At 38.8% G+C, this 27,699-nt stretch overlaps 1 protein-coding gene across 10 annotated transcripts in view; it reads right to left on the bottom strand.

The window, feature by feature from the left end:
* The window catches only part of L3MBTL3 (L3MBTL histone methyl-lysine binding protein 3), a 128,119-nt gene that overhangs the window by 53,457 nt on the left and 46,963 nt on the right, over window positions 1–27,699 (bottom strand). For all 10 annotated transcript variants that reach the window (XM_047859554.1, XM_047859548.1, XM_047859549.1 and 7 more), the window contains 6 exons: window positions 26,821–26,956; window positions 24,793–24,884; window positions 22,118–22,269; window positions 10,713–10,789; window positions 5,846–5,931; window positions 3,698–3,808 (listed from right to left, as the gene is read on the bottom strand). In XM_047859554.1, coding sequence (XP_047715510.1) covers window positions 3,698–3,808; window positions 5,846–5,931; window positions 10,713–10,789; window positions 22,118–22,269; window positions 24,793–24,884; window positions 26,821–26,956 — 654 coding nt within the window. The remainder of the gene's footprint in view (window positions 1–3,697; window positions 3,809–5,845; window positions 5,932–10,712; window positions 10,790–22,117; window positions 22,270–24,792; window positions 24,885–26,820; window positions 26,957–27,699) is intronic.

Raw genomic sequence — 27,699 nt, 5'->3', positions numbered from 1 at the left:
AGGAAAGAAAAGAAAAAAAGAAAGAAAGAAAGAGAAAGAAAGAAAGAAAGAAAGAAAGAAAGAAAGAAAGAAAGGAAAGAAAAGCACAACATAGTCTGCCAGCAAAGAGCAGTCTCAGGATGAAAGTTCAGGATAAGGCTTAGAGAACTACCCAGATGACCATAGGCGACTGCTAAGTTGTAGGAAAAAGAGTCAAGAAAGAAAAGATACAGACAGAAGGCTTATTAAAAATACACTTGGAGGCGCCTGGGTGGTTCAGTTGGTCAAGCATCTGACTCTTGATTTTGGTTCAGGTCATGATCTCAAGGTTTGTGGGTTCAAGCCCCAGGTTGGGCACTGTGCTGGCAGTGTGTGGAGCCTGCTTGGGATTCTCTCTCTCCCTCTCTTTCTCTGCCTCTCCCCTGCTCATTCTCTCCTTCCCTCCCCCCCGTCAAAAATAAATAACCATTTAAAAAATATACACTTGGGCTTTTGATAGAAAGACACATCAGATTTACTGGAGCACTTGTAAACGTCTGATTCTATGAGCACAGAAAATTTAAAAAACCAAAACACAAGAAATTACTGACTCCAGAAAAAAAAAAATGTCATAAGAAAAAAACTGTTCTGCTCAGCAGCCAACAGGATTTATTTACTCATGAGAAGATGAATATAGAAGACTGAGAAAACATTTTAAAAACATGTGAAGTCACTAGTGAAAAGATACAGTGAAGGAATGGATATGGTAACAGCTTAATCCAGAACTACCCTAACAGGAAGGAAATACACTGGACCTAAAATTGATGGGGCTGAGAAAACAGCAGAACACAGATATTATTTCAGAAAATTAGGGATAAAATGTCAGAAGCAGCAGCTAAAAAAAAAAAAAAAAAGAAAGAAAGTTCTTGCCTGTGAGGAAGCAGAAGTGAGTGTGGGGAGGGACGGGGCCTGTAGTATGTTCTAACTCTCCCCAGAACATACAGATGAGAGCAAAAACATTTTGCTTGTTTTCTTTCAGCATCTGGTGAAATACATGAGTGTTTTAAAATGTTTACCTGTAATAACTTAAGGCATAAAATATATTATATCATGTAGCCTAAAAGGTTGATCTTATTTAGCTGAAGAGTTGATTCTATACCCGAGAAACTTAAAATATTAAGCTGCGCTAAGGACCGAGTCTCTATATACTCTTTCTCCTCCTGAATAATAAAGATAGGCATTCTTGCTTCGTCACCTCCCACAGCATTAGAAAAACTCCTACTAATGAAAGCTTTTTATAGTCTCAGAAGTCTGATGAATCCTGAAACTGGGTCATCGTCACCTGTTCGCTGATCTTTTGAGGACTTCATAAACACACAGGTACTTGTTCAGTGGTTCACCTTTAGCTATGAAATTTATACCACTAACAGTGAAAAGATAATTGTCAACTACACGCTTCGTAGCCAGCTCTGTTTTGGGTGTTAAACAACGAGGATGTTGTATTGGAAAGAGAATTTGGCTAACTAAAAAGTTAGTCCACACTTTTCCTATTAACTAACTGAACTACCCACTTTAGAGTACTTGACCTCTCCGGGTCAAAAACGTTCTCACATGTAAAATCAGAGTTAATCTAAATTTCTTTTTTTTTACTATTACAGTAATTAATATGTGTTCCTGAAGCCAGGTAACTAAAAACAAAACAAACAAAAACAAAAAAACAAAACAAAAAAACCACACCAAAAACCTCATCATTTATAATTCATTTAGAATTATAAAAAATCATTTATAATCACTCATAATCTTAGCACCCCAAGAACTGTCATTATTTTGGTTAAGTTTCTTTCCATAATATTCTTTAAAAAACAATACCAGACATCATACAGAATAGTAAACCTGAGTTTTTTCACTTGCCAATATTAAATATTTTTCTTAAATATTTACCATCATATACAGTAATTTACTTTACCTATAGCTTACTGTGCTTGTTTGCAATCTTAAATACTATAAACTGCTATGTTTTCCTTATAGTTTTTATCCTTGCATATTCCCTTTGGTTAATTCTCCTAACATGAATTCCCAGGACTGAGATTCTTGAATTAAAGGGCAAACAACCTTCAAGACTTTTGTGCTTCACCAAACTGCTCTTTAGTGGCTGAGACACATTCTATTCCTACCAGCTACACGTGAAAAAAAAATACAGAAAAATACAAGGAAATACACGAAAAAAATAAACTTTTCATGCACCTAAACCAAAACACTTATTTTTGGTTCAATTCTGACCAATTTGATTTTTAAAAATAGTATCTTGCTTCGTTCTACATTTCTTTGAACCACTGGCCTAGGTTATCTAAAAAATACTTCTAGTCCTAAAATACTCTGATTGCTTTATGACTTCTGCTATCACACCAAGGACAATTAATAGGAAAATAAGGTTAACAGACTCTGCACTGTTTATAACTTCCAAACCACTGCATGATTATATAATCTTAAAAATAGCTAATTAAACATTAAAATTTCTGTTTTATACAAAACCACATTGATACACGTTTTCCATGTTCTTCTATAATTTTTTATATATTACCTCATTACAGATAGTTGAATATGTGATTTATTTTTTGTTTTTAAAGTTTTTTTTTTTTTATTTTTGAGAGAGAGAAAGAGAGAGAGCGTAAGTGGGTGAGGGGCAGAGAGGGAGACATAGAATCCGAAGCAGGCTCCAGGCTTCGAGCTGCCAGCACTGAACCCGATGTGGGGCTCGAATCTATGAACTGCGAGATCACGACCTGAATGAAGTCAGGTGCTTAACCAACTGAGCCACCCAAGCGCCCCAATATTTATTTTTTTTAAGAGCATAAATTTCGACTCCTAGGGTTTAGGGCTGTGACTTAGTTCTGCCACTGCCAGAATTAATAAGTAATTCATCAACTCTTCCTGAGCCTCCGCTTCCCAGATAAAATCATGATTGTCACATAAACCCCCTGCACTGTCACCACCACATATGTTGAATAGTGGAAGAACGCTGTTAGCTGGTAAGGGCCGGCAAGACATCACGTAGATCTAACATCTTGCTGTTTTCACAGTGAAGTAAGTGGAATGAACAGGGCTCTCGTTTGAGGACGAAGGAAACACAGAAGCCAGAACCAGAGATAACTTCTAGCTCCTCACCTGGAACTGCTGTTACACTTCACTTCATCACCCAGGACACGACAGACCGAAGCCACCTTCCTGAACATTCGCTTACCCTCGGAGAGGTACTTTGCTTTTATTAATCCAAATCTAATTAAAACCTGACTTTCTTATACAATCATTTCTCTTTCCTTGTCCTATATGAAAGGGCTATCCTTCTTTACTTTTCTTCTGAAAATTCTACATCTAATATAGCCCCATCAAAATTAATCCTCAAGTTTTCAAAAAAAGAGCATTGTATTGGAGAATGATGCACTGTATTCAGAAGAAATCCCTTTCTTATCTATGACTTTTCACATTCTGAGTGTGTGCTTGGAAAAAGAAAGTAGATACGACATATTAAATGTCAGTCATAACTAAAGAGAACTTCTTCCATAGATTAAAGGAAAACACTGGATAAATACTGACAAAGATGTACAGCCACTTTATTTTCATATTCCTGTAGTCTTACTGATTTAATTCTAGGACTTCACAAATTAAGTATCTGCCGAAGTTTCCATCCAAGTTATCTTGTAACAAAAGACAAAACAGAACCACAACAGAGAACACTCACTTTTATTCGGTGATCATCCGTGTCTGCAACTGTTGCTACTCTAATAAACATAGGATTTCTCTTGTCTATGACTTCAAGCTTCATTTTTTTCTGGAATCCATGTGGAGGTTTCTGCCATACAGAAAATTTTACATGGTAAGATTCAGAGGAAGAGAAAGTAGGCTCTGTGTCACAAAGACAGAATAATAAGCTATTTACAGAATCGACCTTCAAACTCCCAAGTTCCTACAGTAGCTTTGGACCTCATTGTCCTTATCAAAAAAACACAATCCCAAATCACACAGCCAAACCCTGAAGCAAGAGAAACAGCCTGAGCACCCAGCCGGAGGAAACAGAAAGCAAAAGACCTTAAGAGAAAATGCAAAATATTGTGGATATTTGATTAGGCATAGGGAAGGCAAGAAGTTTTTCTTATTAGTTAGAAGGAGGTGTCCTGAGGGGTGCCTGGGTGGCTCAGTCGGTTAAGCCTCTGACTTTGGCTCAGGTCATGATCTCACCGTTTGTGAGTTTGAGCCTTGCGTCGGGCTCTGTGCTGACAGCTCAGAGCATGGAGCCTGCTTTGGATTCTGTGTCTCCCTCTCTCTCTGCCCCTCCCCTGCTCATGCTCTGTCTCTCTCTCTCTCAAAAATAAATAAACATTTAAAAAAAATTCTTTTTACAAAAAAGGAGGAGGCATCTTGGCAAAAATCAACAAGCATAAAAATTATTTATGAAAACAGAAGAAAGAATATTAAAGTGGCAGAGATGTGACAGAGACTAGAAATGGCCATGAGAACAAAAAGCAGGAGACGTCTTTAGAAAATTAGCCATCAAAACGTATGGGATGAAATCACTCTTGTAAGAACAGGAATGAGAAAGGAAGACCTCTCCTCCACACCTTAGCTAGCTCCACCTCAGGATTCAGCAGAAACCTGTAAACCTCCGGAAAAGTTGCAGGATGTCGAAGGCAAGCTCAAGGGTATGTTGGGTAAATTGCTTAAACCATCTGAGCCTCACACCCCTGTTCTGGGAAGTGGTTGTAACAAAACTGTGGCTCCGAGAATTAAGTGTGAAAATTACGCAAAGGATAAAAAACAATCAATGCCAGGCACCTAAAGGCCAAACTAAGGAAATCGTAGTTTTCTCTCAGGTCTCAGTGTGACACGAGATATGCAGACTGATCTCGATACGATTTTATCGAGTTCAAGCAAAGAGCGATGCGGTTCTTTGTATAGCTTGAGATAAAGTTAGAGAGTCGGGTAAAAATTCCTAAGTAAGGCAGAACTCTAATTATCCATTTTTAAATCCTAAATTTACTATCAGATGGAACCATACACATTCTTTTACATGGCTTTTCTTCACAAAATATACTTCTTTTCTCAAAAATATTTCATGTTCTTTTTTTTCCTATTATTTGGGCCCATATCCCTAATTAATTCTATCATTAGAAACCCTAGCAATTTATACACAATAAATCATTTTAAAAAGTGTTACTTATGATAGACGATGCTACATTAAAAACATTCTTAAAATTCTTAACATATTCTTCTTTAAATTTATGAAAAAATAGAAATGATTAAGCAAGTTGTTAGAAAAACGAAAAAAATTTAAAATGCCTCTCATCACTTATTCTTCCCTTGCCGAGAAATGAGGTTTCCTTTGAATCTTAACAAGTTATATGTAAGATGCAAGGACTCTGGGTTAGAAACATACTACAATAAAAGCAAATGGCCTTATATTTTGATAATCAAACATGCTGATTAATAGCAATAAAAAGAAAAACAGCATGTCAGCTTGCCATAAACAAATCCAAAGGAATTCTCAAACACATTTTTTATTAGAAAACAATGTCCTGCCTTGTTTCGGTTTTTTGGAGTATCTAGCTGGAAAAACAGAAGTTTGCTGTAAGATCACAACAACGCATTCCACACCAATTCAAGCAGTTATTTTCCATGGAGACAAGTTCAAAATGAGGCCAATGACAAAAAAAATCTCTGTAATAATTTTGACTTTCAAAATTGTAAGAAGTCAAAAACATCTTTTGTGGTCTTCTGTTTCCCTCCTCTTCCTCTTTCTGGCTCAGTAGTACCGTCTCTGTTCTGCAATTTCAATGAATGAACACTATTGCTAACACAAATGAATGAAATAGTGCAAAATGTATTAACTCACCACTTTGAAAGCTCTTGCAGGGGCAGGTAAAGAATTGGTTTCTTCTAAGTATTTATCCCAAGAAAAATGTTTCACATTTGGATAACCTAAGAAAAAAGCAAACCCTGTTAGGTTTAACCAGAATGACAGAACCACAAACTGACCTATAAAATTATGAGATATTGTTACCATAATCTAGGAAATTACGTTCATGTTCCAAATAACTTTAAAGTGAATAACACACTCAGACCTAACTGTAATAATTACTTTCATCTTGATCATGACTCCTCTTCTATCTTCTAAGTGAAAATATAACATATATGTATATGTATAATTTATATTCTTGGTAAGTCCTATATACAGATATACACACACTAACAAAAATGCCCTTTAATGTGCAATTCTTCTTCTACTAATATAAAATCTCATGCACACAAAGACAAATGCACAGCTGTCAATGAAAAAGTGTAAAAATAAGTTTAATAACAATATAGAAAATGTGCACATATATATATAGTACATATGAAATAGAAAGCATTTATTAAAAAGAATAAAGCAGACTTACATACACTAATATGTGAAATATTCCAGATATGTCATCATACTGTTAGGTCAAACAAGCACAATCAAGTCATGGAACACTATTCATAAAATAAAATATGCAGAAAGAACTATCCCTCCTTCCTCCTGCCCCCTTTTGTTTCCTCCAGAGTCCAAAATCCATTAGGCAGACATAAGCAGGAATTAATAGTGACTCAGTGTGGTGGGAAACTGGCTACTTAAAAAGGACTGAAAAAATTTGTACATATACTGCAGATAAAGGAAGGCAGATTTCTCACTGACCGAAAAAATAGAGAAAGTAGGAAACTAGAATAAACTTTGTGGTCTTGGATATGAACTGGAGCTAAGGATATAATTCTTTGTTTTCAATGTCTAAATAGGTACAGATATATGCATTAATATAACTTTTTTACATGAACGTATTTCCTAACTATATCCTCCGAGAGAACAGAGGCAGCGTCACCCTGTAGCCATCACCACATCCACTGTTTAGATTTTAGCTTGAATCAGGGAAAGTATGAGATAAGCCTTACTGTGCCAGAAAGAATGAAGTTCTCAAAGAACATGTCAAAGGACATGGTAACTGACTTAAAGGGACTCCCATGGACCAAATCTGGGAAAATCGGGACATGAAAGTAAGCAATGCTGGTTATGGCTTATAACCCCTTGATGAAAATAGTAATATATGAATCCATGCAGACAGAAATAAATTAACCAATGAATAAAGAGGAAGATGAAAAAGCTATTCTTTGCAGAATAATAACAACTGCTTATGTACAAGGAATGATGGTATAAAAAATTAGCATTTAGCAACTGTCAGAATAATAATTCATACGAGAAATATCAACAGATGTTAAAACTAGTGAGTGACATGGGGATGAAGCACAGGGTATTTACACAATCTCCAAGTATCTCTCCACAAAATACTTAGTACTTACAGAGAAAAAAATAACTATGTTAGCGGAGAAATGAAGAAGTAATTGACCATCTTGGTCAATTAACAGTAAAAGATCAATAGTGAGACAAACTGACATCCGCTCAGGATGCAGGGAGAACACGGTGCTGTTTCTGTGATGTTCCTGCCCAAATACAGAACCTGGATCCAATCATGAGGAAACGCCAAGCATACCCAAATTCAGCAGCATTCTACAAAATGACTAATCTCTAATTCCCAAACACACTGACGTCATGAAAGTCGAGGAGAGCCTAACTGAAGGAGAGTAGAGGGATATGACAACAGAGTGCAATGTCTGATCCTTTTGCTACAAATGGCATCACTGATACAACTGATGAACTTGAATGAGTCTCTGGGTCAAGGGTATCGATGACTTCCATACTATTCTTTCAACTTTTCTGTACATTTGAAATTATTTCAAAGTAAAAGCTTAAAACTTTGTTTTTAATGTTTTATTTATTTTTGAGAGAGACAGAGCACGAGTGGGGGAGGGGCAGAGAGAGGAGGAGACACAGAATCTGAAGCAGGCTCCAGGTTCTGGGCTGTCAGCACAGAGCCCAATGTAGGGCTCGAACTCACAAACTGTGAGATCATGACCTGAGCCAAAGTCAGTCACTTAACCGACTGAGCCACCCAAGCGCCCCACAAAATAAAAGTTTAAAAAGTATGCAAATATATTTCTATAAATACAAATATTTTACAACATATTTTTAAGGAATGTATCTTGCCCAGTTTAATAATATTAAAGCTGATTGTACACGCATGGGTGTTTGTGTATAAACAGAGGCAGAATGATTTTTCTGGAGAGATACAAGGACAAACTCAAACTATTATGAGACAGAACAACTGTTGTCTCTATTTTCAGTCTAAATTGAAAAAAAAATTTTTTTAATGTTTATTTTTGAGAGAGAGAGAGACAGCGCAAGTGGGAAAGGGGCAGAGAGAGACACACACATACAGAATCCGAAGCAGGCTCCAGCCTGAGCTGTCAGCACAGAGCCTGACATGGGGCCTGAACTCAGGAGCTGTGAGATCATGACTTGAGCTGAAGTCGGACGCTTAACCTACTGAGCCACCCAGGTGTCCCAAACGTTCTAAATTTTTAAAAACAAGCATGTATTAATGCATAATTGGATAATTCAAGATAAAAATCATTTTAAAAAGTCGTAAAGGCTTTAATTTTGGAAACAGGAGATAATGCTACATATTTGGGAAAAAACATGAACGTGGGGAGTCCAGCAGGGCTGATCCATGAATTAACAGGAGGGGCAGAAGAGCTGCTGTCTAGGAACAGCAAGTGACTAGGGTCCTTCTCAGACGGGACATCAGAGACCCTGCCAGGAAGCTGCCCTCAGGGACAGGGACTGGACAAAGGGCATCTTTTTTGTCATAGCACCAAGGTAATATCAGCATAGGCCTTACAAACCGTTATTTGACAGTTTCTTTTTAAACTTGTGTGTGTGTGTGTGTGTGTGTGTGTGTGTGTGTATGTGTGTGTGTGTGTGTTAAAATATACAGCATATAAAATATATGATTTTAACCATTTTTAGGTGTACAATCAGTGGTGTTTACTCATATTGCTGTGTTTGGCACTTTTGAACATGAAATTTAGATTTTTTAAATGTGTCAAAAAGCTATGTTTTTCTTCTCTTCCACTGATATGAAAGTCCACAGAGGGAGACAGAGGACTTGGTGATCGGCTTCGCATTAGAAGTCAGCAATCATGCCTTACCCCACCCGCTCCCACGGTACTTAAGCCAGTGCTGTGACGACATAACCAAGCACTGTTACTCACTGGTTCTGTGTTTATTTACCAGACTTCTGATTATGACCATAAAGGTGGTGAAGAAAAAAAAAAATGGACCAATACCAAACTGGGAAATCCTTACAGCAACTCCGATGGTAACACTGACACCAGGTAAGTGTGCGATCGACATTCACTGACTGCTAACAGTGTGTGAGCCACAGGACACAGGAGAGCTGTCCAGGAAAACTTTCCAGGCAGCTCCATGTCTGAGCCAGGCAACTGTTAATGTCTTGCTTTACTAACACTTTATGGTTTAAGTTAAAGCTCTTTCATCTTCAAAACAGCTCTACAAATCAGTGAAGGACAGGGGCTTTGGTTCCTTAACCTAGGAGAAAACTCAGAAAGCGGAAGGGACTCATCTCAGGCATCCCTGGGATGGTTGGTCCCCTGTCTGAGGAAGTGATCAGACACAAAGACACAGCACCACGGAACTGGAAACAAGCTTCCCCATGAAATCAGCTATTCGAATGGAATGAGACAAGTATCGGAAGCTCTAAACTGAGGCTTTGATGCATCTGTGCTGCCGGCAACATCCACAAATTAGCTCTTAGCCAGCCGAGGGGCTACCCTTTGCCTGTGATGACGGAAGTTTGCATCAGTCACGTGAGTACCCATAAGCAACAGGGCAGTTGATGCTCTGTATCCGCTGATGGCCCTGTCTTTTCACCCAGTGATAGCCCTGGCACCTTCCACAGCGACACAACTCGGAAACTCACTGTCTTGGTCATGATGAAGCCAAAGAATCCGTTCTTCGGCATAAGAAAATAAACTCAACATGACATAAAACAAAGAAACAATTCGTCAGCAGGTACACTGTTCTCCATCACAGAGACAGCGAAGCTGAGAAGGGGCCGTGGGGCCAGAGGCAGACGGCTGAAGTACCTGGAAACTGCAGAAAACGAACAAGAGGTACTACCAGCATAAAGGTGCAAAATCTGTTTTGGAGACTACACTCCAATAGAAAAAGGAAAACTGAATGTGTAAGTTCTGATCCAGGTTAAAAAAAAAAACCTAAAAAAAAAAAAAAACTTAAATGTGAACATTGTACTTTTGTCACAATTGACTGTGACATGTGGGTCAAGGCTCCACCCACAAATGCGGTCCCCTATGTCCACTTCTCTACATCCACTAAAGCTTTAGACACCTGACTTCTGTGGTCAGATAATATATTTAAATGTGTATGAACGAAAAGTCTAGAAATGAATGACAACTTGGGAAATAAAGATCTTTTTAAAAAGAACTTCTCATTTTCCAAAGAAGACAACCTTTGATACTCTGTTATGGACCAAGCCAATGTATACACTTTCAGGTGTATCAGGGGTCAGCAAACTACCACCTGACCAGCTGCCTGTTCTTTGCAAGTAAAGATTTACTGCAACACTACTATTTTCATTCATTTCTTATCGTCTGGGCTGCTTTGTGCATTAAAACTGGAATTGAGTGGTTGTGACAGAGATGTGTGGCCTACAAAGCCAAAGTTATGTACTGTCTGGCCCTTTACAGAAAAAGTTTGCAGACTCCTGATGCATATGAAGAATAGTATTAGACACACAATAAACACAAACCTGGAGGAGTAATGAGTGTCCTTCTATGTTCTTTACACCACCCGACTGGATGAATGTGTGGGCTCGATGCTTCACACCTGTAGGTTACATAAATCACAAAACTGTTAACGATCAGGATCAATTCTCAAATACAAATAAATGTGTACATAAATAATCATATACACAGGCAAGCTAAAGTTATTTCAGCATCTCTAAGGGCAAACGTGCGAGAAGCACGAAGCTCGATCACCCTCGAAAAACAAACACGCTTCTATCATCTGTTAGAATGGCAGCGGCCAGGTATTAAGAGGAGGTATTCCTTTCCTTTCCTCACCTCTTTCTTCTCCTCTCTCTCGTCTTTCCTTCAGTCAGGCATGTATTTTTGCAAGACCTCTTTATCACTATGCCTTATCTGGCATCTGATTCGTTGCTCCTAATCAGACTTGTTCCATGTATTCCTCATCGTACACACAACTCGTTTCATTCATTCATTTGCTCACTCACTCATTCAAACACTGAGTGCTTATAATGCACCAGACACTGGGACAGGCACTGAGGAGACAGCAGCACATAAAACACATACGAAGTTCCCGCTTTTGTGGAGTCTGCGGTATTCCGGGAAGAGATAGGAAACAAATTAACAAAATAAATACTCTGGTGGCACAACGCGATGCAGACAAGAGGTGGAAGAAGGAAGCAGAGAGCAAACATGGAAAGATACTCCTTTACACGGCACAGTCACGGCGGCCTCTCAAATAAGGTGACACCTGAAGAAAGTGGAGAAAGAACTGAGCCACTCAAATGCACACTAGGAAGCCAATCCATGCAGAGAGGACGCAAGTACAAAGGCTGTGTGTGGGGCGGGAGTCTCACAGATGGGTCAGGAACACACTGAGGGAAGCAGAGAACAGGAAATAGTATCAGGAAGGGCCTTTAGGCATGGTAAGGTCTTGGGATTTTATTCAGAGAAAAATCATGTTGACTACAGTATCATGTAGGGGGTTTTAGGCAGAAGAGTGGCATAATCTAATTCATGTTTTTAAAGTAATTATTGTGACTGCTTTGCAGACAGCTAACCACATTGGAAACCGAGATGAGGCTGTGAGGAGGCTTTTGCAAGAGTTGATGATGGAGGCCTGAACCAGAGTGCTGGTGGTGAAGATAATAAGAAGCGATCATGTTTTTGGGTCTGTATTTTCAAGGAAGCACCAACAGGATATACTGGTAGATTTGATACAGAATGTGAGTGATATGAAGAAGTCAGGAACATCCCAAGGTTTGGGGCAGGGGCCACCAGAAGAATGTAGGACCATTTCCTGAGATAGGAAGACTAGAGACACAGTCTATGGCATTCCAAATGGTGAATGGAGAGGTTTTTTGCTTTTTGTTTGTTTTATCAATATGTTTGACAAACAGGTAAAGAAGCCAAACAGATAATGAGCATGAAAATCTGGAGTTCAAACACAAGATCAAGGGTAAAGATGTAACTGTGGGAGCATCAGCATTTGGGATGATGTCTAAGGTCATGAACAGAGATGAGGCCATCCAGAGAATGAGTATAGAGAGAGAACAGAAGTAGGAGGCAAAGAAGCCCAAGAAGAAATGACTAGAAAATAAGAGAAGGAAAGCAAGAAGAAAGAAATCAACTAAGTTCAATGCTCACGCTAGATCAAAGAACAAGAACTGATTACTGGATTTACCAATGTAAAGTTCATTAACATTCTTGGCAAGGGCTGTTCTGGTGGCGCTGGGAATAAGAAAGGGCAAAAGCTGGAAGAGGGTGGGTTTAAGAGAAAATGGAAGGACAGCAGACAGAGTCAGCTGGCACAGAAAACATATTCATTCAAGTAGCTGTTTTAAAAGGAAACAGAGACCTGTAACATTAGATAGCAAAAGGAAACTTTTGTTTTTTGTTTTTGTTTTTTCAAGTTGGGAGATACTCAGGGGGAAGCTGAGTGAAGAATATATGTAAATTCTCTGTACTACTTTTTTTAAAGTGAACTCTATCCCCAACGTGGGGCTCAAACTCATGACTGTGAGATCAAGCATCGCATGCTTTACCGACTGAGCCAGCCAGGCACCGCACTCTACACTATTTTTTAAGTTTAAAATTACTTTAAAATAAAACTCTTTTTAAAAGATGGGAAGTATTACTTCATTTATTCAAGAAATACATGCTGACCAACTACCATGATCAGGGTAGTGTTCTATGTGCTAGGGCTCCCCCAGTTATCAAAAAAACCCGCCAAATCCTTTCTCCTGTTTGGATACTGGTAGAAATAATCAACAAAGAGGGATGACCTGGTGAGGAAATGGAACCCTGGGTGTGAGACTGGGCCCCTGAGGCAGGGGCAGGCACACCCACCGTCACAGAGAGGGTCCTGTCGATGGGTAGAGATCAGGAATACACCCACCAGACAACAGTGGGAGCACGAGGACGCCTCCCCTGACTGTCTTTTTCTTCAGTGACCAGGACACAAGGCTATCAGCGGAGAGGGAGGGTGGGAAATGGAGGTTAAGAGACGTCTGAGGGAAAAAGGAGTGGAACTGAGTGGTATGGAAGAACAGACAGGAGTCTGTTTAGTAGGATTGTGGGGCAGGCCTTAGGGCTCACCGGAGGTTAGCAGTCATGAATGTGAAGTCAGACCAGTGAGCATGTCGTGCCTTTCTCTAGCCACATTCAACCACTCAGGCACAAGCATGAGGTAGGCACAAAGTTAGCTGAACCAGGGTTGGGGTTTTGCCAGGCAAACACAACATAAGGCAGTGGAGGCTATAGTTACAAAGGAATAGTTATAACAATACTACAAAATAAATGTAGAGGCATCTAGAGACAGATCACAATTAAAATCTGTAAAGGACAAAAAAAAAGAAAAAAAAAAAGAAAAAAAAGTTGGTAGAACAATCCCCATTGGTGTCCTCAAACATAAAGGGTGTAATGAAGTTAAAAAAGAAAATCAGGGCCAAACGGTCAAAATATTTAATGCATCATTAGCATGCTGAAGACTGTGAAATTATACTATAAGCAAACAAGTTTCAAATTATTTAACCTAGCATTTCCTAAAGATACTTAACTATGAAACACTGCTTTAGTGGGCAATCCATTAACATCACGTGGAACACCAGTGTTCTGTAGAACACACTTTGGAAAACAGTGGTCTAATGGATGCCAAAGAGTCCAGTGCTGCTCTCTTAACCAGATCTGTTGAGTCTATCCTGAAAGATCAGCAAGTCTCAACACAGCCCTCTGGATGGAAAACTAACAGATAGAAAGCCAGAAAGGTAACACAGTGGTTAGAGTTTCTGGTGAATAAAAAACATCTTATGACTAGTGAAAAACAAAGAACATTCTAAAAAATGCTCTAGGTGAATGGGATGTAGTTACCTCTTTCAAACCAACGTACACATTAGTAGCCCTGAACAGTAAGTAACAAGTGAGATGAGATAGCTCCAATTTAATATTGATTTTTCTCGGAATTATTTCAGTGAAAAATATCTTTAAATATTTATAAAGGTGTCTTCTTTTCTCTCCCTTTATTCACTTGTTCTCTCCTACCACCCTTCCTCACACTATTATTTTTCTTAATCTACGTATTAGGGTTATGTGTGTCTGTGTATGTCATTATTTTAGAAATGTGAAAGGAAAGCAAGCACTGCTAGGTCAATGCAAAGTTCATACAGCAATTGGTACATTTCTTACAATGATATATTTTCATAAAATGTTTTTTAATATAATTCCTTAAAACGCATTCTGTTGTGGGAATGCAAACTGGTGTAGCCACTGTGGAAAACAGTACGGAAGTTCCTCAAAATATTAAAAATAGAACTACCCTATGATCCAGTCATCATACTCTTGGTTATTTATTCACAGAATACAAAAACACTAATTCACAAGGATATATGTGTCCTTTTGTTTATTGCAGCATTATTTACAATAGCAAAATTATGGGAAGTAGCCCAAATGTCCATCACTGGATGAATGGATAAAAAAGATGAATGGATCAAGAAGGTATCCCATGATACACAATGGAATATTACTCAGCCATAAAGAAGAATGAAATCTCGCCATTTACAACAACATGGATGGATCTAGAAAGTGTAATGTTAAGCAAAACAAGTCAGAGAAAGACAAATGCCATATGACTTCACTCAAATGTGGAATTTAAGAAACAAAACAAAGGGGAAAAAAGAGACAAACCCAAAAATGGACTTAACACTAGAGAACAAACTGATTCCCAGAGGGGAGGTCCGGTGAGGGGATGGGTGAAACAGGTGAACAGGATTAGGGACACATTTGTCATGATGAGAGTAATGGGTAGAACTGCTAGATCACTACATTATACACCTGAAACTAATATAACACTGTATGTTAACTATACTGGAAATGAAATGAAATGAAATGAAATGAAATGAAATGAGATGAAATGAGATGAAATGAGATGAAACAAAATGAAAGTATTCTGTTATAAACTGTATAAACAAGGCTATAAAGCTCTATTTCTAGCTATTCTATTCTTTTCGGAGACAATCACTCATGGATTATTACTCATCATGTATTGCATAAATTTCAGAGAGATTGTTTTTCTTTCAGAGAAAGGTGTTAATTCACGTAGGGCTCATTAAAAATAATAATAAAAAAACATATAAAACATTTCTAATATTTTTCTTCGGAGTCTAATACAGCCATCAAATAGTTTTTATAATTACCTGCCAGGCTTGTGGTGATTAAAGTAAGAACATATGACATTGCTAATTCCTTTGATTTTATTGTGTTTCTCTATAAATCGCAATTTAGGAAAATACCGTGGTGTATCTCGGCCACACACTCCTGTACTACTTGAATCTTTAAGGTTTTAATGTTGCCTAAATATCGATCAAAGGCACCATTTAAAATAAACAGGAAGCCATCTCAAGAGAGAAAAGAGAAATAGCCCTGTTTTCATCTACTCTGTCCATCAGCCAACAACACTTCATTTAGAATAAAGCTGGAAGGCTGGGAAATCCTTTCTGCTACCAATACTGTAAAATAAGTCATCTCTTAGTCCCATCTAGTGTTCAAAACCAGAAATGTAACCAGAAAGGATTGTAATTACAGAAGAACAACTAATGGTGAAAAGTTCGGTAGTCGATCACTGTTCCTTTCTTTTGGGTTTTTAGGTATATCATCAAAGAAGTCCTGTCAAACATATTTTTTTTAAGTCCATTTCACAAGTACATGCGAATTATTCATGAAGGCTGCAAAGATCCAGTCAGTCAACTGGAGGACTTTGAAAAAGGTCAGAAACCAAGGAAAGAAATCATGAAAAGCCCATGTTTATAAGGATGAGGTGAGCAGATGCTAAAATATATTCATTTCATGGAAATCTAAAGAGGATAAGGGATTTTGCTAAGCCTTCCAGGTGAAAAGAAAGAGATCCTGGTTTTATCAAGTCTTGGCCAAAAGCTGAACACAATGCACACATGCTGGGTTCTGCAAATCTAGGCAGAGAGTCAAACAAGAACAGTTCAAGATGCTTCCTTAAGGAAAATATCCAAGTCCTCATTTCAAGCCATAATGGTTTCGATTCTTTGAAGAAATACAGGACACTTGGCCTCGCCTGCTCCCTAAATCCAGAGCATGACTGTCAACTTATTTCCCAGGGACACTTTCCTGGCTCCAATATGCTAACTCTTAGGGGCCTCCGTTACTCTGTGTTTCGCTGCTAAACCCCAAACCTCACAGGGCTGAGTTATCTGGTTCTTCCTTTCATCCCTAATTCATGTCCAATCCCATTCCCCACAGTGGCTGGTTTTAATATTATTAATTTGCTTCAAGCTTAAAACCTGATTCTTCACTAACACACGGACTCTGCGGAAAAGATAAAGGACATGCCACCTCATTACCCTACTCAAATTTTTGTCATTTCTTCATTTTCTCTGGGCTGAGAGGGAAGAGAGCTCATTTCTCCCCGTTAGCCCCTCCTACAGGACCAGATATCCCAAATTACCATCCTCACGGTGGCCTCATTTCTTCAGCCTGAAAACCAAGTTCAAACGTCTCCTTGTGCAGAACACCCTGCTCTGACTGTGGACTCCCTCCGCCCTGCCACCCACCCAACAAGCAATAATCAATTTTCACCTTCAGGGCCAAACCTCTTTGCCTGAAGTGCCATACAGTCATCTCTTCAACCTTCTACAAAGTCACTCAAATAGACTAGCTGCCATTCCCCAAACATACGTTTGTCTGCTCCCTTGGGGCCTAAACACAAGCAAATACTTTCTTTGGCCAGGACTATTCCATCCCAACATCTAAGTACCAATTCCTATCATCCTTCATGCTCCACCTCAAATCCTACATCCTCCAATAAGCCTTCCCCAAGAACCCTCCAGTGAGTCAGTCAGTCCTTCCTTCCACGTGCCCCCTCAGACAGGAAGTGGTGGGTTCTAATAACTAAGCACAAACCACCTACCCTGCAGCCTAGACAGTGGTGTTTGTGTTTCTACCCTTCCGCAGACCCTGAGCCCCTCAGGGCAGAAGTGTAGAGCTACCTACATTCCTTTCATCTCCGTTAACTCATTACCTCCACCAACCCATGCTTCCCCAACGATGACAAACCTCTTAACTTTGACATTGCTCTCAGAAATTGACAATACAGGGGGTGCCTGAGTGGCTCAGTGTGTTAAGCGTCTGACTCTTGATTTTGGCTCGGGTCATGATCTCATGGTTTGTGAGTTCAAGCCCCGAGTAAGGCTCTGCACTGACCACATGGAGCCTGCTTGGGATTCTCTCTCTCCCTCTCTCTGTGCCTCCTCTGCTCTCTATCTAAATAAATAAGTAAATTTTTAAAAAGTATTAAAAAAAAGAGAAATTAACAACACGCTGCAAACTCTTCAACACTACTTTGAGGAGACACATAATATTGCTATTACTCTCAATTTATAAAGGTAAAAGAACTCCATCGCTAAAATTAAACTGAAGTTTGGAGTACACGTAGAGACAATCAGGAAAAGGTCCTAGCCCCATGCTTGTTCTACTTCAGTAACTCAGTACTTCTCGTTTTCATTGATCTACTTGTTGACTTTTCTGCCCTGCCTCACTGGGACACTGGACTGAGATTCAGGGAAAGCTGAAGCTGTAATTCCGTTGTGACGGCTATTCTACTCGATCATCTGCTAAGTCCTGCCATGCCTTCCCAGTTCCCAAAAGACAAGATCACATGCAAATAAGAATTCCCCAAGGAAGGTTCCTTGCCGGTGCCTGGGGGAAGAGAGGGGTGCTCCTTCACACAGCATGCTCTGTCGTGGAGTCCAGTCCTCGGGCAGCAGGTGTTGAGGAGAGCCTACGCACGGGGGCATCCTCACCTCAATGGCTGCTTTCCTCCCCATCTTTCAAGCCCTTTCTAGGTCTATTCTGAGATACTTAGGATTATTAATTAGTCTAATGACTGTCAAGGGGATAGAATTAAGCCGCTAACAATTACCAGGAATAAAAGCACATAGGAAACCTAGAGGTAAAGCAAGTTTTATTCTAAGATACAGTATTTTCCTTTCGTAAAACAAAAAAAAATGACTTCAATCCTGCATTAAGTTTCCATTTTCCTCTATGGAGGGAAAAAATGTTTTATTGCAACTAAATATGTTTTACCACAAATGTACCCAGACTTATACAGGTGCCCCTTGAACAACAGGTGTTTGAACCACACGGGCTCACTAACGTATTTTTTTTCAATATAGTACACTACTGTAAATGTGTTTTCCTTATAATTTTTTTACTAGCATTTTCTTTTCTCTAGCTTACTTTATTGTAAGAATACAGTAAATAATACTTTTACAAAATACAAGTTCATCAACTGGTTATGTTATCAGTAAGGCTTCCAGTCAACAGTAGGCTGCTAAGTATGGGGAGAGTCAAAACTTATACACAAATTTGTGACTGCACTGGGGGTGAGGGCTCCTACCCCCCACACTGTTCAAGGGTCAACTGTATATGTTTTCAATATCCCACTAAGGTAAAAAGAGGTAAGATCGCTATCCAATTCAAAGGGGAAAAAAATCTAAATAAATAAACTTTAAAAAAAAAAGGGGGGATGCCTGGGTGGCTCAGTCGATTAAGCATCTGACTTTTGATTTCGGCTCAGGTCATGATCTTGTGGTTCATGAGTTAACGTCCCACGTCAGGCTCTGCACTCAAGCCTACTTGGGATTCTCTCTGTCTGCCCCTCTCTCTGCCCCTCCCCCACTCTCACTCTCTGGCTCTCTCAAAATAAAGAAAGAAACTTCAAAGGGAAAAAAACAATCTCACTTCCCAACTATTTTAAATTGGGAAAGCGATCCAATTTGTAACCTCAATTACATACCTAAACAAGTAATTTATGCAGATAAAAACCATTCCAGAATTCAAAGATCAAAGAATATACTATTTACTAAAGCTGGAGAAATTCCAGTGCACTTTAGCAATTTTCAATGTGCCTTAATTGGATATTGAGAAAGAGAACACACTGTACTCTTCTTCTGACAATTAATAAAATATGGTTTCATGTCAATAGTATAAGTAATTCCTCAAAGTACATTCTGTCCTAAAAATAATTAGTTTGTGCTCATAAAAGTATAAAAATCAGTACTAAAAGAGATCAATTTTCTTCTCTGCTCTTTCTAAAAAAAGAATCCAGGATCTTTCCTATTCCCCAGGCATTTGGAATCAAAGAAAACTGAATGTGACAAAATCTTCCATGCTTTTCATTACTTTTTTCTAGAAGAATGTTTTTATTTTTATTTATTTATTTATTTTTTTAGAAGAATGTTTTTAAAGGAAACACACCTCATGTCAAATAAATGACTTACACTTTTAAAACTCTCTAATACTTCTAAGACCACAAAAATAACACACTAACGTTTACCCATTTTGTTTAAATCAGACAAAAGCTAAAAAACAAAAATCTCCCTAAATGAATCAGAACTTTAAAACCAAAAGTGCTCCTTTTAACCAACAAGTGCTTTAAAGTATCATTATTTTTTTAAATTATAATTTATTTGAGTAATCTCTACATCCAGAATGGGGCTCGAACTCATGACCCTGAGAAGGTCACAAGCTCTTCCAACTGAGCCAGCCAGCAGCCCCTAAAGTGTCCCTTATTAATGACAGGATTGGATCTGGTCATCACTCTGGGACTGCCAACATCACAGTACATCCAACACCGGAGGGGAGAAACACATTTGACTCCAGAGCAGATTTGCAGTGTTACTAAATTTAAAGTTTTCTCATCCATTCACTCATTCAAGTTAGGTATAGATAATTTTGAATGAAACAAAAACCACCAAGAAGAACTATGAGCAACAGGGGCTCCTGGGTGGCTCAGCTGAGCATCTGGCTTTGCTTAGGTCATGATCTTGCGGTTTGTGGGTTTGAGCCCTGCGTCGGGCTCTGTGCTGACAGCTGGGAGCCTGGAGCCTGCTTCAAATTCTGTGTCTCCCTCTCTCTCTGCCCCTCACCCGCTCACACTCTCTCGATCTCTCTCAAAAATAAATAAACATTAAAAAGAAAAGGGACTATGAGGAACAGATGAACATGGTAAGCAATACAAGAATTCAATTAGCAAATCCAGACTATAGGAGACTCAACAGGACAAACGACGTGATATCTTCAATAAAAGTTACAAGGGGAGGGGCGCCTGGGTGGCTCAGTCAGTTAAGCGTCCGGCTTCGGCTCAGGTCATGATCTCGCAGTCCATGAGTTCGAGCCCCGCGTCAGGCTCTGTGCTGACAGCTCAGAGCCTGGAGCCTGTTTCAGATTCTGTGTCTCCCTCTTTCTCTGACCCTCCCCTGTTCATGCTCTCTCTCTGTGTCTCAAACATAAATAAATGTTTAAAAAAAAAAAAAAGTTCTAAGGGGAAGGGATAGAGAGGAATAGAAATCTATTAAAAGAGATCAAGTGAAACATCAAAACAATCACAAAGTGTATACCTTATATAGGACCTAAAACTATCAAGCCTCAAAACAAAAACAAAAACAAAACTAAGGCAATTGGGAAGAATGGTTAAGTATTTAGTGACATTATGGCATTCATAACATTACATATTTGAAGAAAAAGAATCCTTATCTTTAAAAGATACATACTGAAATATACACAGATGAAGTGCTATGATACTGCAATCTGCTTCAGAACAATCCTGGAGTTAGGATTTTAGGAGAAGGAATACAGAGAGAACAAGAGTGAGACACACAAATGGTAACGGTTGTGTTAAATTGATAACGGCTAGTGTTGTATAATGGGTGTGGGTGGGTCACTATTATTCTACATTTTTTTATTCTACCTTTGTACATGCTTGAAATGGTCTATATTTCAATAAAAATGTTTATGGCAAACTGAGTAAAAAGACATCTTATGGGGAGATTATGCTTTGCAGAAAAAAGGCTGAGGAAAAACACACCAAAATATTCAAAAGTACTCGACTCTGTGTGGTGTAATCATGGAACTACTTGTCTACACTTAAAAAAATCTGTAAAAAGCATGTATAATGCATAATAGAAAGCATTTTAAAAATGTGAATGGCAAATGGCTTTCAATGCCTCTCCTTTTTAAAACAGTGTAAGGAAAACTGATGAGTGTCTAAGAATCCAATTTGAGGGGTAATGGAAATTATTGATGGTTCTACTCAATTTTTAAACGTACGCATGCTAAAAAGTAAGGTTAGGAAACAAGCTTCCCTCAAATGTAGCAATACCTATACAAATTAATATTCAGTTAATACTGTAATGTTAGCCATATTTTATAAAGATATCTGTCACTGCTCTAAAATGTTCTCATCGCCAGTGTCCTAGGAAGAAATTAAACACTTCAGAAATGCCTTTCACCAGGAAACTGAATAGTAACGATCAATCAACATGAATTAGATATGGGAATCATTATTCCCATTGCTTAATCAAAATATGATGACTTTATTTTAAATACAGTTATAGAAGTTTATAATATATTGTTCCTATTACTTAATGCAGTATATCCCAAAACTCTAAGGATTAAAAACAATATTCCTCAATTAATAGGTTTGTATTTGGCAATTATAAGTGGTTAAAATTGCTACGGGGAATAAAAATATGAAGGAAAATTAACATGTCTTCTCAGAAAACAATAAACGACACCCAGGATGAGGGGGGAGGTACGCACCTGCATGCACTTGTACGTGCACATGTGTTGGGAGGAAGGTACACTGTACTTCCGCAGCAGGAAGTGAGTGAAAATACAAGGCACAAAGTTAAACTGAAGGCTGCTATTTAGAAATACATGCCATGTGAAATAGGGAAAGAGTGAAAAATCTGAAATGTGAAAGAGTGGGACAGACCACTGCTCTTTTTTGTTACAAGCTCTGCATCATCTTTGTTTTCCAACCATGTACCAGGTTGACCTGAATACACCTGTGAACCAAAGCACACAGCAATGGAAAAGGTCTCACCAATAGTCATAGCTCTCATCCCAGTTGTCAAAATGTACCAGGAAACGATTGTCCACCATATCTGTCACCGTAGCAACACAGATGAACGCAGGATTCTTTTTGTCTACGGCTTCAAGCTTCATTCCAACTCGAAAGCCTGATGGGATCACTGTCTACGAAACGTGCAGATTTAATTAGAGATAAGCACACACTTAACAGCAAGATCTGCACCCTCTCTACACGTCCTGCTCCAGGACCTGGCATGCATCAGCTATGTTCACGTAATTTAAAGAGCATGTACCAGTTTTATGCCAGGTCAATTTCCAACAAGCAGCAAGAAGGGGAAAAAAATGCCTCACTGGTACATCCAAATAACTATCTGGACCTCAAGACTAAGACACCCACAACCTCACAGAGTTTAATTAAATTTAATATGTGTTTTGGACCGCAGTTAGACAGCTCTACTAGTTAGGCAAGTTTTCTTCGCCATTTAGTTCACTTTTTGTTTTTCTTGTTCTTGATTACAGACTTAACAATGAAAATTATTTCATGCAAAATATGCACTTCATCAAGCTAGAAATGCGTATGAGTCAGTACAAGTTCACTCCCATTTCTGAAATGCTCTCTCAAAAGAGTACTCTACTGAAAGTAGGTCATCTTCATACATGAGAGGCTGCAAATTATTACAACTTTTACCTAACACTACAGATATTATTCACAATAGCACCAAAAGAACTGGCTGGATACATACAGCCATTCAAAACAGTTGGTAATATAAGGAAAACCAAACATTACCAGCCACCTGGGACGTGGAACTAAGACAATAATATACCTCAATAAGATTTAGTGCTTGAGGTGCAGTAAAATGTAAGCATTCCTTAGAATCTCGTGTGAGGAAATCTATCTGAACTCGGAGAAATGTACTTGGATCAGTTATGCCAATCATAACACACGAGAGTTATTTCTATCCCTCTTAAGAAAAAGCTCTGTCCAGACTTAAGTATACAGATACTATTCTAATTACTTTAAGCAGAACAGATGTTATCTCTCATTTTACTATAATTATGCAGCTATCATTCCAAAAATGTAGACAGCCACGTACTGAAAATGTTAGCATACGTCCCACATGAATAGAAGGAGCAGGCGTTAATGCTGCACAGACACTGGGACAGTACATTTTAGTCCTGAAATTATTTACCAGGGTTCTGACCACAGATATTTGAATATTCTGAGGCAGACGAATCCAGAAATAGAAAAATTAATTGCTTCTTGGATACCAAACACAGAGCCCAAGATTCAGTTGTGTGCTAGCAATGCACAGAATTGAAGATGACGGTTCAAGGCAGTTAATCAAATCCCTGACTGATCTCAACATCAGAGATCCAGACAGGGATTAGGAAACGTGGAGCCGGCCACTGAAGTTTTCCACCTAACTGACCTTCCTCCCTCGTCTTGACAGAGAATAGCTGCTGACAACGCAGTATTTACATTTCAGCAATTAAGCTCTCCTCTCGATTATGAGATTTTAAAATAATAATCTGGCTCATTAGCTCTATTAGTTACCTAAACACACACACACACACACACACACACACACACACACACCCCTTCAGTTCTCTAATTCAACGTGGCTTATGTCTAATTTGATCAGAGAATCTTTCAGCCATTAGACAGATGCTCAAAACAACTGGTTAAAATCCTTTCCCAAATGGAAGGTGTTTGGAGTGGGTGAGATGGTCTTGCCCACCCCTGATATTCATCTCCTTTTGGAGAGAATCCCATTATTGAAACAAGATCGTGTCTATCTGCAGTCTCACTCACTGTTACCTGACTGGTGAATCTGAAAGGAGGAACTCATCGTACTCTTAAGGGTAAGCTGGCCTAGAGGGCATGGAGCTTGCACTGTGCTCCTCTAGGGGCATGCTCTAGACCTGCAAGAGTGCAGGCCTGCCCTGCTCTAGTGCTCCTGGGCCTGGGTGATGGGGCGGAAGGGCCAGTACATCTCATTAATTCTAGGTCTCAGAATCAAGAAGCTCATTCGTCAGCAGACAGAGGCCATGCGGGTACTCCAACTGAGCCTTTATCCGCTATAAAAGAGGACATTTTGGCTTTGCACCTGCTTGCTCTCTGTTAATTCCAATTAGACCAAACCTTGGACAAGGAAGAAGAGTGGAACATGATGGGCCTCTTCAGAGGTGCAACAGGGAACATGCAATGGAAAGTGGGAATACAGGTCAAAAAAGGTAGGAAATACATACACATTCAGACTTTGCTTCTGTTACAGGCAAAATAAAGCTACAAGCCGGGGTGAAGGTAAATCCTCTTCCCCAGCAGCAAATCCGAACTGGGCTACATTCATCTACCACATGAATCCCATTTCAACAGTACTTGAAACACGTGACAGTAACAATAAAATATCCGAGTCAATTTAATCTGTTATGCACTTTGACTGTAAATTACACCTGGGTTTCAAACTCTGTAGCCTTCTACCATTCAATAAAACACAACAACCATGATATGCCTATAAAAAACATTGATTCACAATGATTTTAAGCTAATTTTAAAGTTTAATGAAGAGTGCTTTATTTACCAAAGCAATAAAATATATTTAGTCTCTTGTTATCATTTATACTTTCTCCTATGAAACACTCAAAAGTCACCTCCTTTAAAAGGAAAAGTATCTTGGATGTACTTACTATATTCTGATTTTCAAATAATGACTTGGGAGCAGCTTGGGCTTTGCATGTCTTTAGATAGGTCTGCCAATTAAATTCTTCTTCTTTATAACCTTGGGTAAGCACATATATACAGATTGAGTAAAATATCAAAATAATTCACACTTAAGTTTCCATTCCCACTTTTACCTGCAACTCCAACATGCTGAAATCAAATAATCGATTTTTTAAACAGACAAAACTGAACTCATAATTCAGAACTATGGATTTTTTTTTCTTACACAGGCTGTGTTTATTCCCAACAAATTGTATTATATTTTCCGTTCTGAATGAATGATAATAGACACAAAGAAAAGGCAGAAGGAAGCAAATATGTATCATACCCAGGTACACTTCTCATTGCCAGGCTGTTTCTATCAGTACTTAGGCAGAACTACTCAGCAGTAGACTAGTGAACTGGAGGAGTCAAAATCTGGGGAAATTTATTTTTCCCTCACCTATTCTATTTTGGGAGACTAACTTGTCAGAACAAGTGGGAAGCTGGAGAAAACAGTAATAAAAGAGATAAAATCTTTTCAGCCTATCAGCACAAGAATGACAATTCAAGATTTATGAAGTAAGCATGCTGGCAAATTACAATAATGGAAATGTGCTTGCCTTAATGCTCACAATTTCACATTTAATGCTGTTAAAGCCAACATTTCCTTTAAAAAGGAAATTGAGCATTTTATTTTATCTGCTCATGTGCTCTCTTCTCCTTCCGTTACAGTTCAGAAGGCAGCATGAAAAGAATAGCTAATAATTCGCCATATACAAGAGGTCAATTTATACAAAGGCTTACAGATTTTCTTTTTCACCCTCATTTTTTCTCATTTTTTCCTCAGCCATCTGAAAATGCTAGTCTGACATTATTTTTCACTTAAAACCAAAGGACGGCTAGTCCATTAAAAAGTAACAGCCCCGAGACAGGCCAAAAATATCAAACCAGTCACCTGGATCTTTGACATCAAGTAAACAATACCAAATGTAGCCCTTGAAAAGGAAGGAAATAAGATACTATTAAACACATTAGGGATGCACTGAAAAAGATGGGATCTGTTATTCTTGGATCTTTATGTAAACACGAAACAGGCAAAACCACTGGCAGACTGTATTACAAAGAACTCAGCAATAAAAATGTAATTGCTATGAGTTCATTCCCCACCTAAGTCAACTTTTAGCACTACATTCTCCTTCCTAAGTGCCTAAATATTAAGGTCCATAAGTTCAATTCATAATTTCTCAAGATGTTCTATATAATGAAATATCAGTAGATAAGCTCAGTCGTGTAAACACGTTGGGACAAAGTTTTCAAATCTGTTTTTTCAAGGATATGTATCTTTGACCCTCAACAACACAGGTTTGCACAGTACAGGCCCACTCATCCTTATGATTTTCTTTATAACATTTCCTTTTCTCTAGCTGACTTTATTGTAAAAATACAGTGTGTAATATATGTAATTTACAAAACATATGTTAATTGACTCTGTTATACCAGTAAAGCTCCTGGGCAACAGTAGGCTGTTAGTAATTAAGTTTTTAGCAAGTCAAAAGTTACATGTGGATTTTCAACTGTGCTGGGGGTTGGCACCCCTAATCTCTGGGTTATTCGAGGATCAACTGTGTGTAGCCCCGGTTGGAGCTGCTAGGTGGGGGACTACATGAAAAAAATCTGTAACTAAAATTTATACTCAAAATTAAGTATCAGTCAAATGTTATTTTGTATACAAATAAGTACGTGGACACAGTTTACTCTCTTACGTAGGGTTCTACTTTTTACATTTCTGTCACTTTAATACACGTTTTTGGGTTTTTTTTCATGAACAATGAGCTTGAATTTGGGCCTATGTGCATCTTAACAAAGTCTGAATTCCTAAAAATTCCAAGTCACCATGTAAGAAAAAAGGTTTTTTGACAATAAATTATATTTACTATAAAAAATAAATTAACTAATAAATTAAAAAAAAGTTTTTGCAGAATTTAAAGTATGAAACAAAAAAGTGACACCACCTTTTGGAGGATGGAGTTTGTGGCCAGTTTTCTCACACCACCCAACCGGGTGAATATCGAGAGCATCCGCGTTTACCCAGAAGTCATAGCAATCAGAATATCCATCAAAGTGCAGTTTTATCCGATATCCACACACCTGAAATAGGGAAGCACGAAGACTGACTAAAAGGCAAACAACACCCCCCGCCAAATACCCAGAATATCTGCGTACAAGATTTATTCACAAAATAAGATAAAATGTATTAATCTAAGCGCAAAAAGAAACTAACATGGACATCAAGTATGACACGGCCTATGTTAATCAAAGTACGCTCACTAACAGCCACAAAATCCAGTGAACAAACTGCCAACCTCTAAAGGCAAAGGCAACACATTGGGAAGAGCTGAGCCGCACTGCTTTGGCCTCATTCCCAGTTGTGTCAGGAGCGCACAGATCCTGGGAGAAGAATGATTTTCCCACATGTACATGTCCTCCCTCCATTCTTGATATTGTACCAGCATAAGTCACCAAGGTGAGTCGGCCGGGATGGAGCCAGCCCAGCACGGGTGCGCAGCTCCAGCAGAGTCCCGGGGTGGGCGCCCTGCCATACACCATGTGAATGCTGGCTCCTATCCTGTATAAAGCTCTGCAGACAGGGATATGCAGCCAGACCAAGGCGGTACACGGAGGGATATCAACAGATTCTCCTCTCCACCAGTAGCTGGGTTGGGAGAAAGAAAGAAAAGCCTTCCTCAATTCACAGGTTCCCTGGAATGCCAGTGAGAACCCACTTCACAGAATGTGGGCTGAATGCTGAGGCCATACATCTGCCTAAAGGGTCCCTCTTGAGGAAGTTCTGACTTAAAAAGGTCACATGGGTTTTTGAGGCTTCAGCTGGG

This window comes from Prionailurus viverrinus, chromosome B2, assembly GCF_022837055.1.
Source record: "Prionailurus viverrinus isolate Anna chromosome B2, UM_Priviv_1.0, whole genome shotgun sequence".
Lineage (NCBI taxonomy): Eukaryota > Metazoa > Chordata > Mammalia > Carnivora > Felidae > Prionailurus > Prionailurus viverrinus.
The sequence above is the reverse complement of the archived record's forward strand: the minus strand, read 5'-3'. Positions and strand labels throughout refer to the sequence as shown.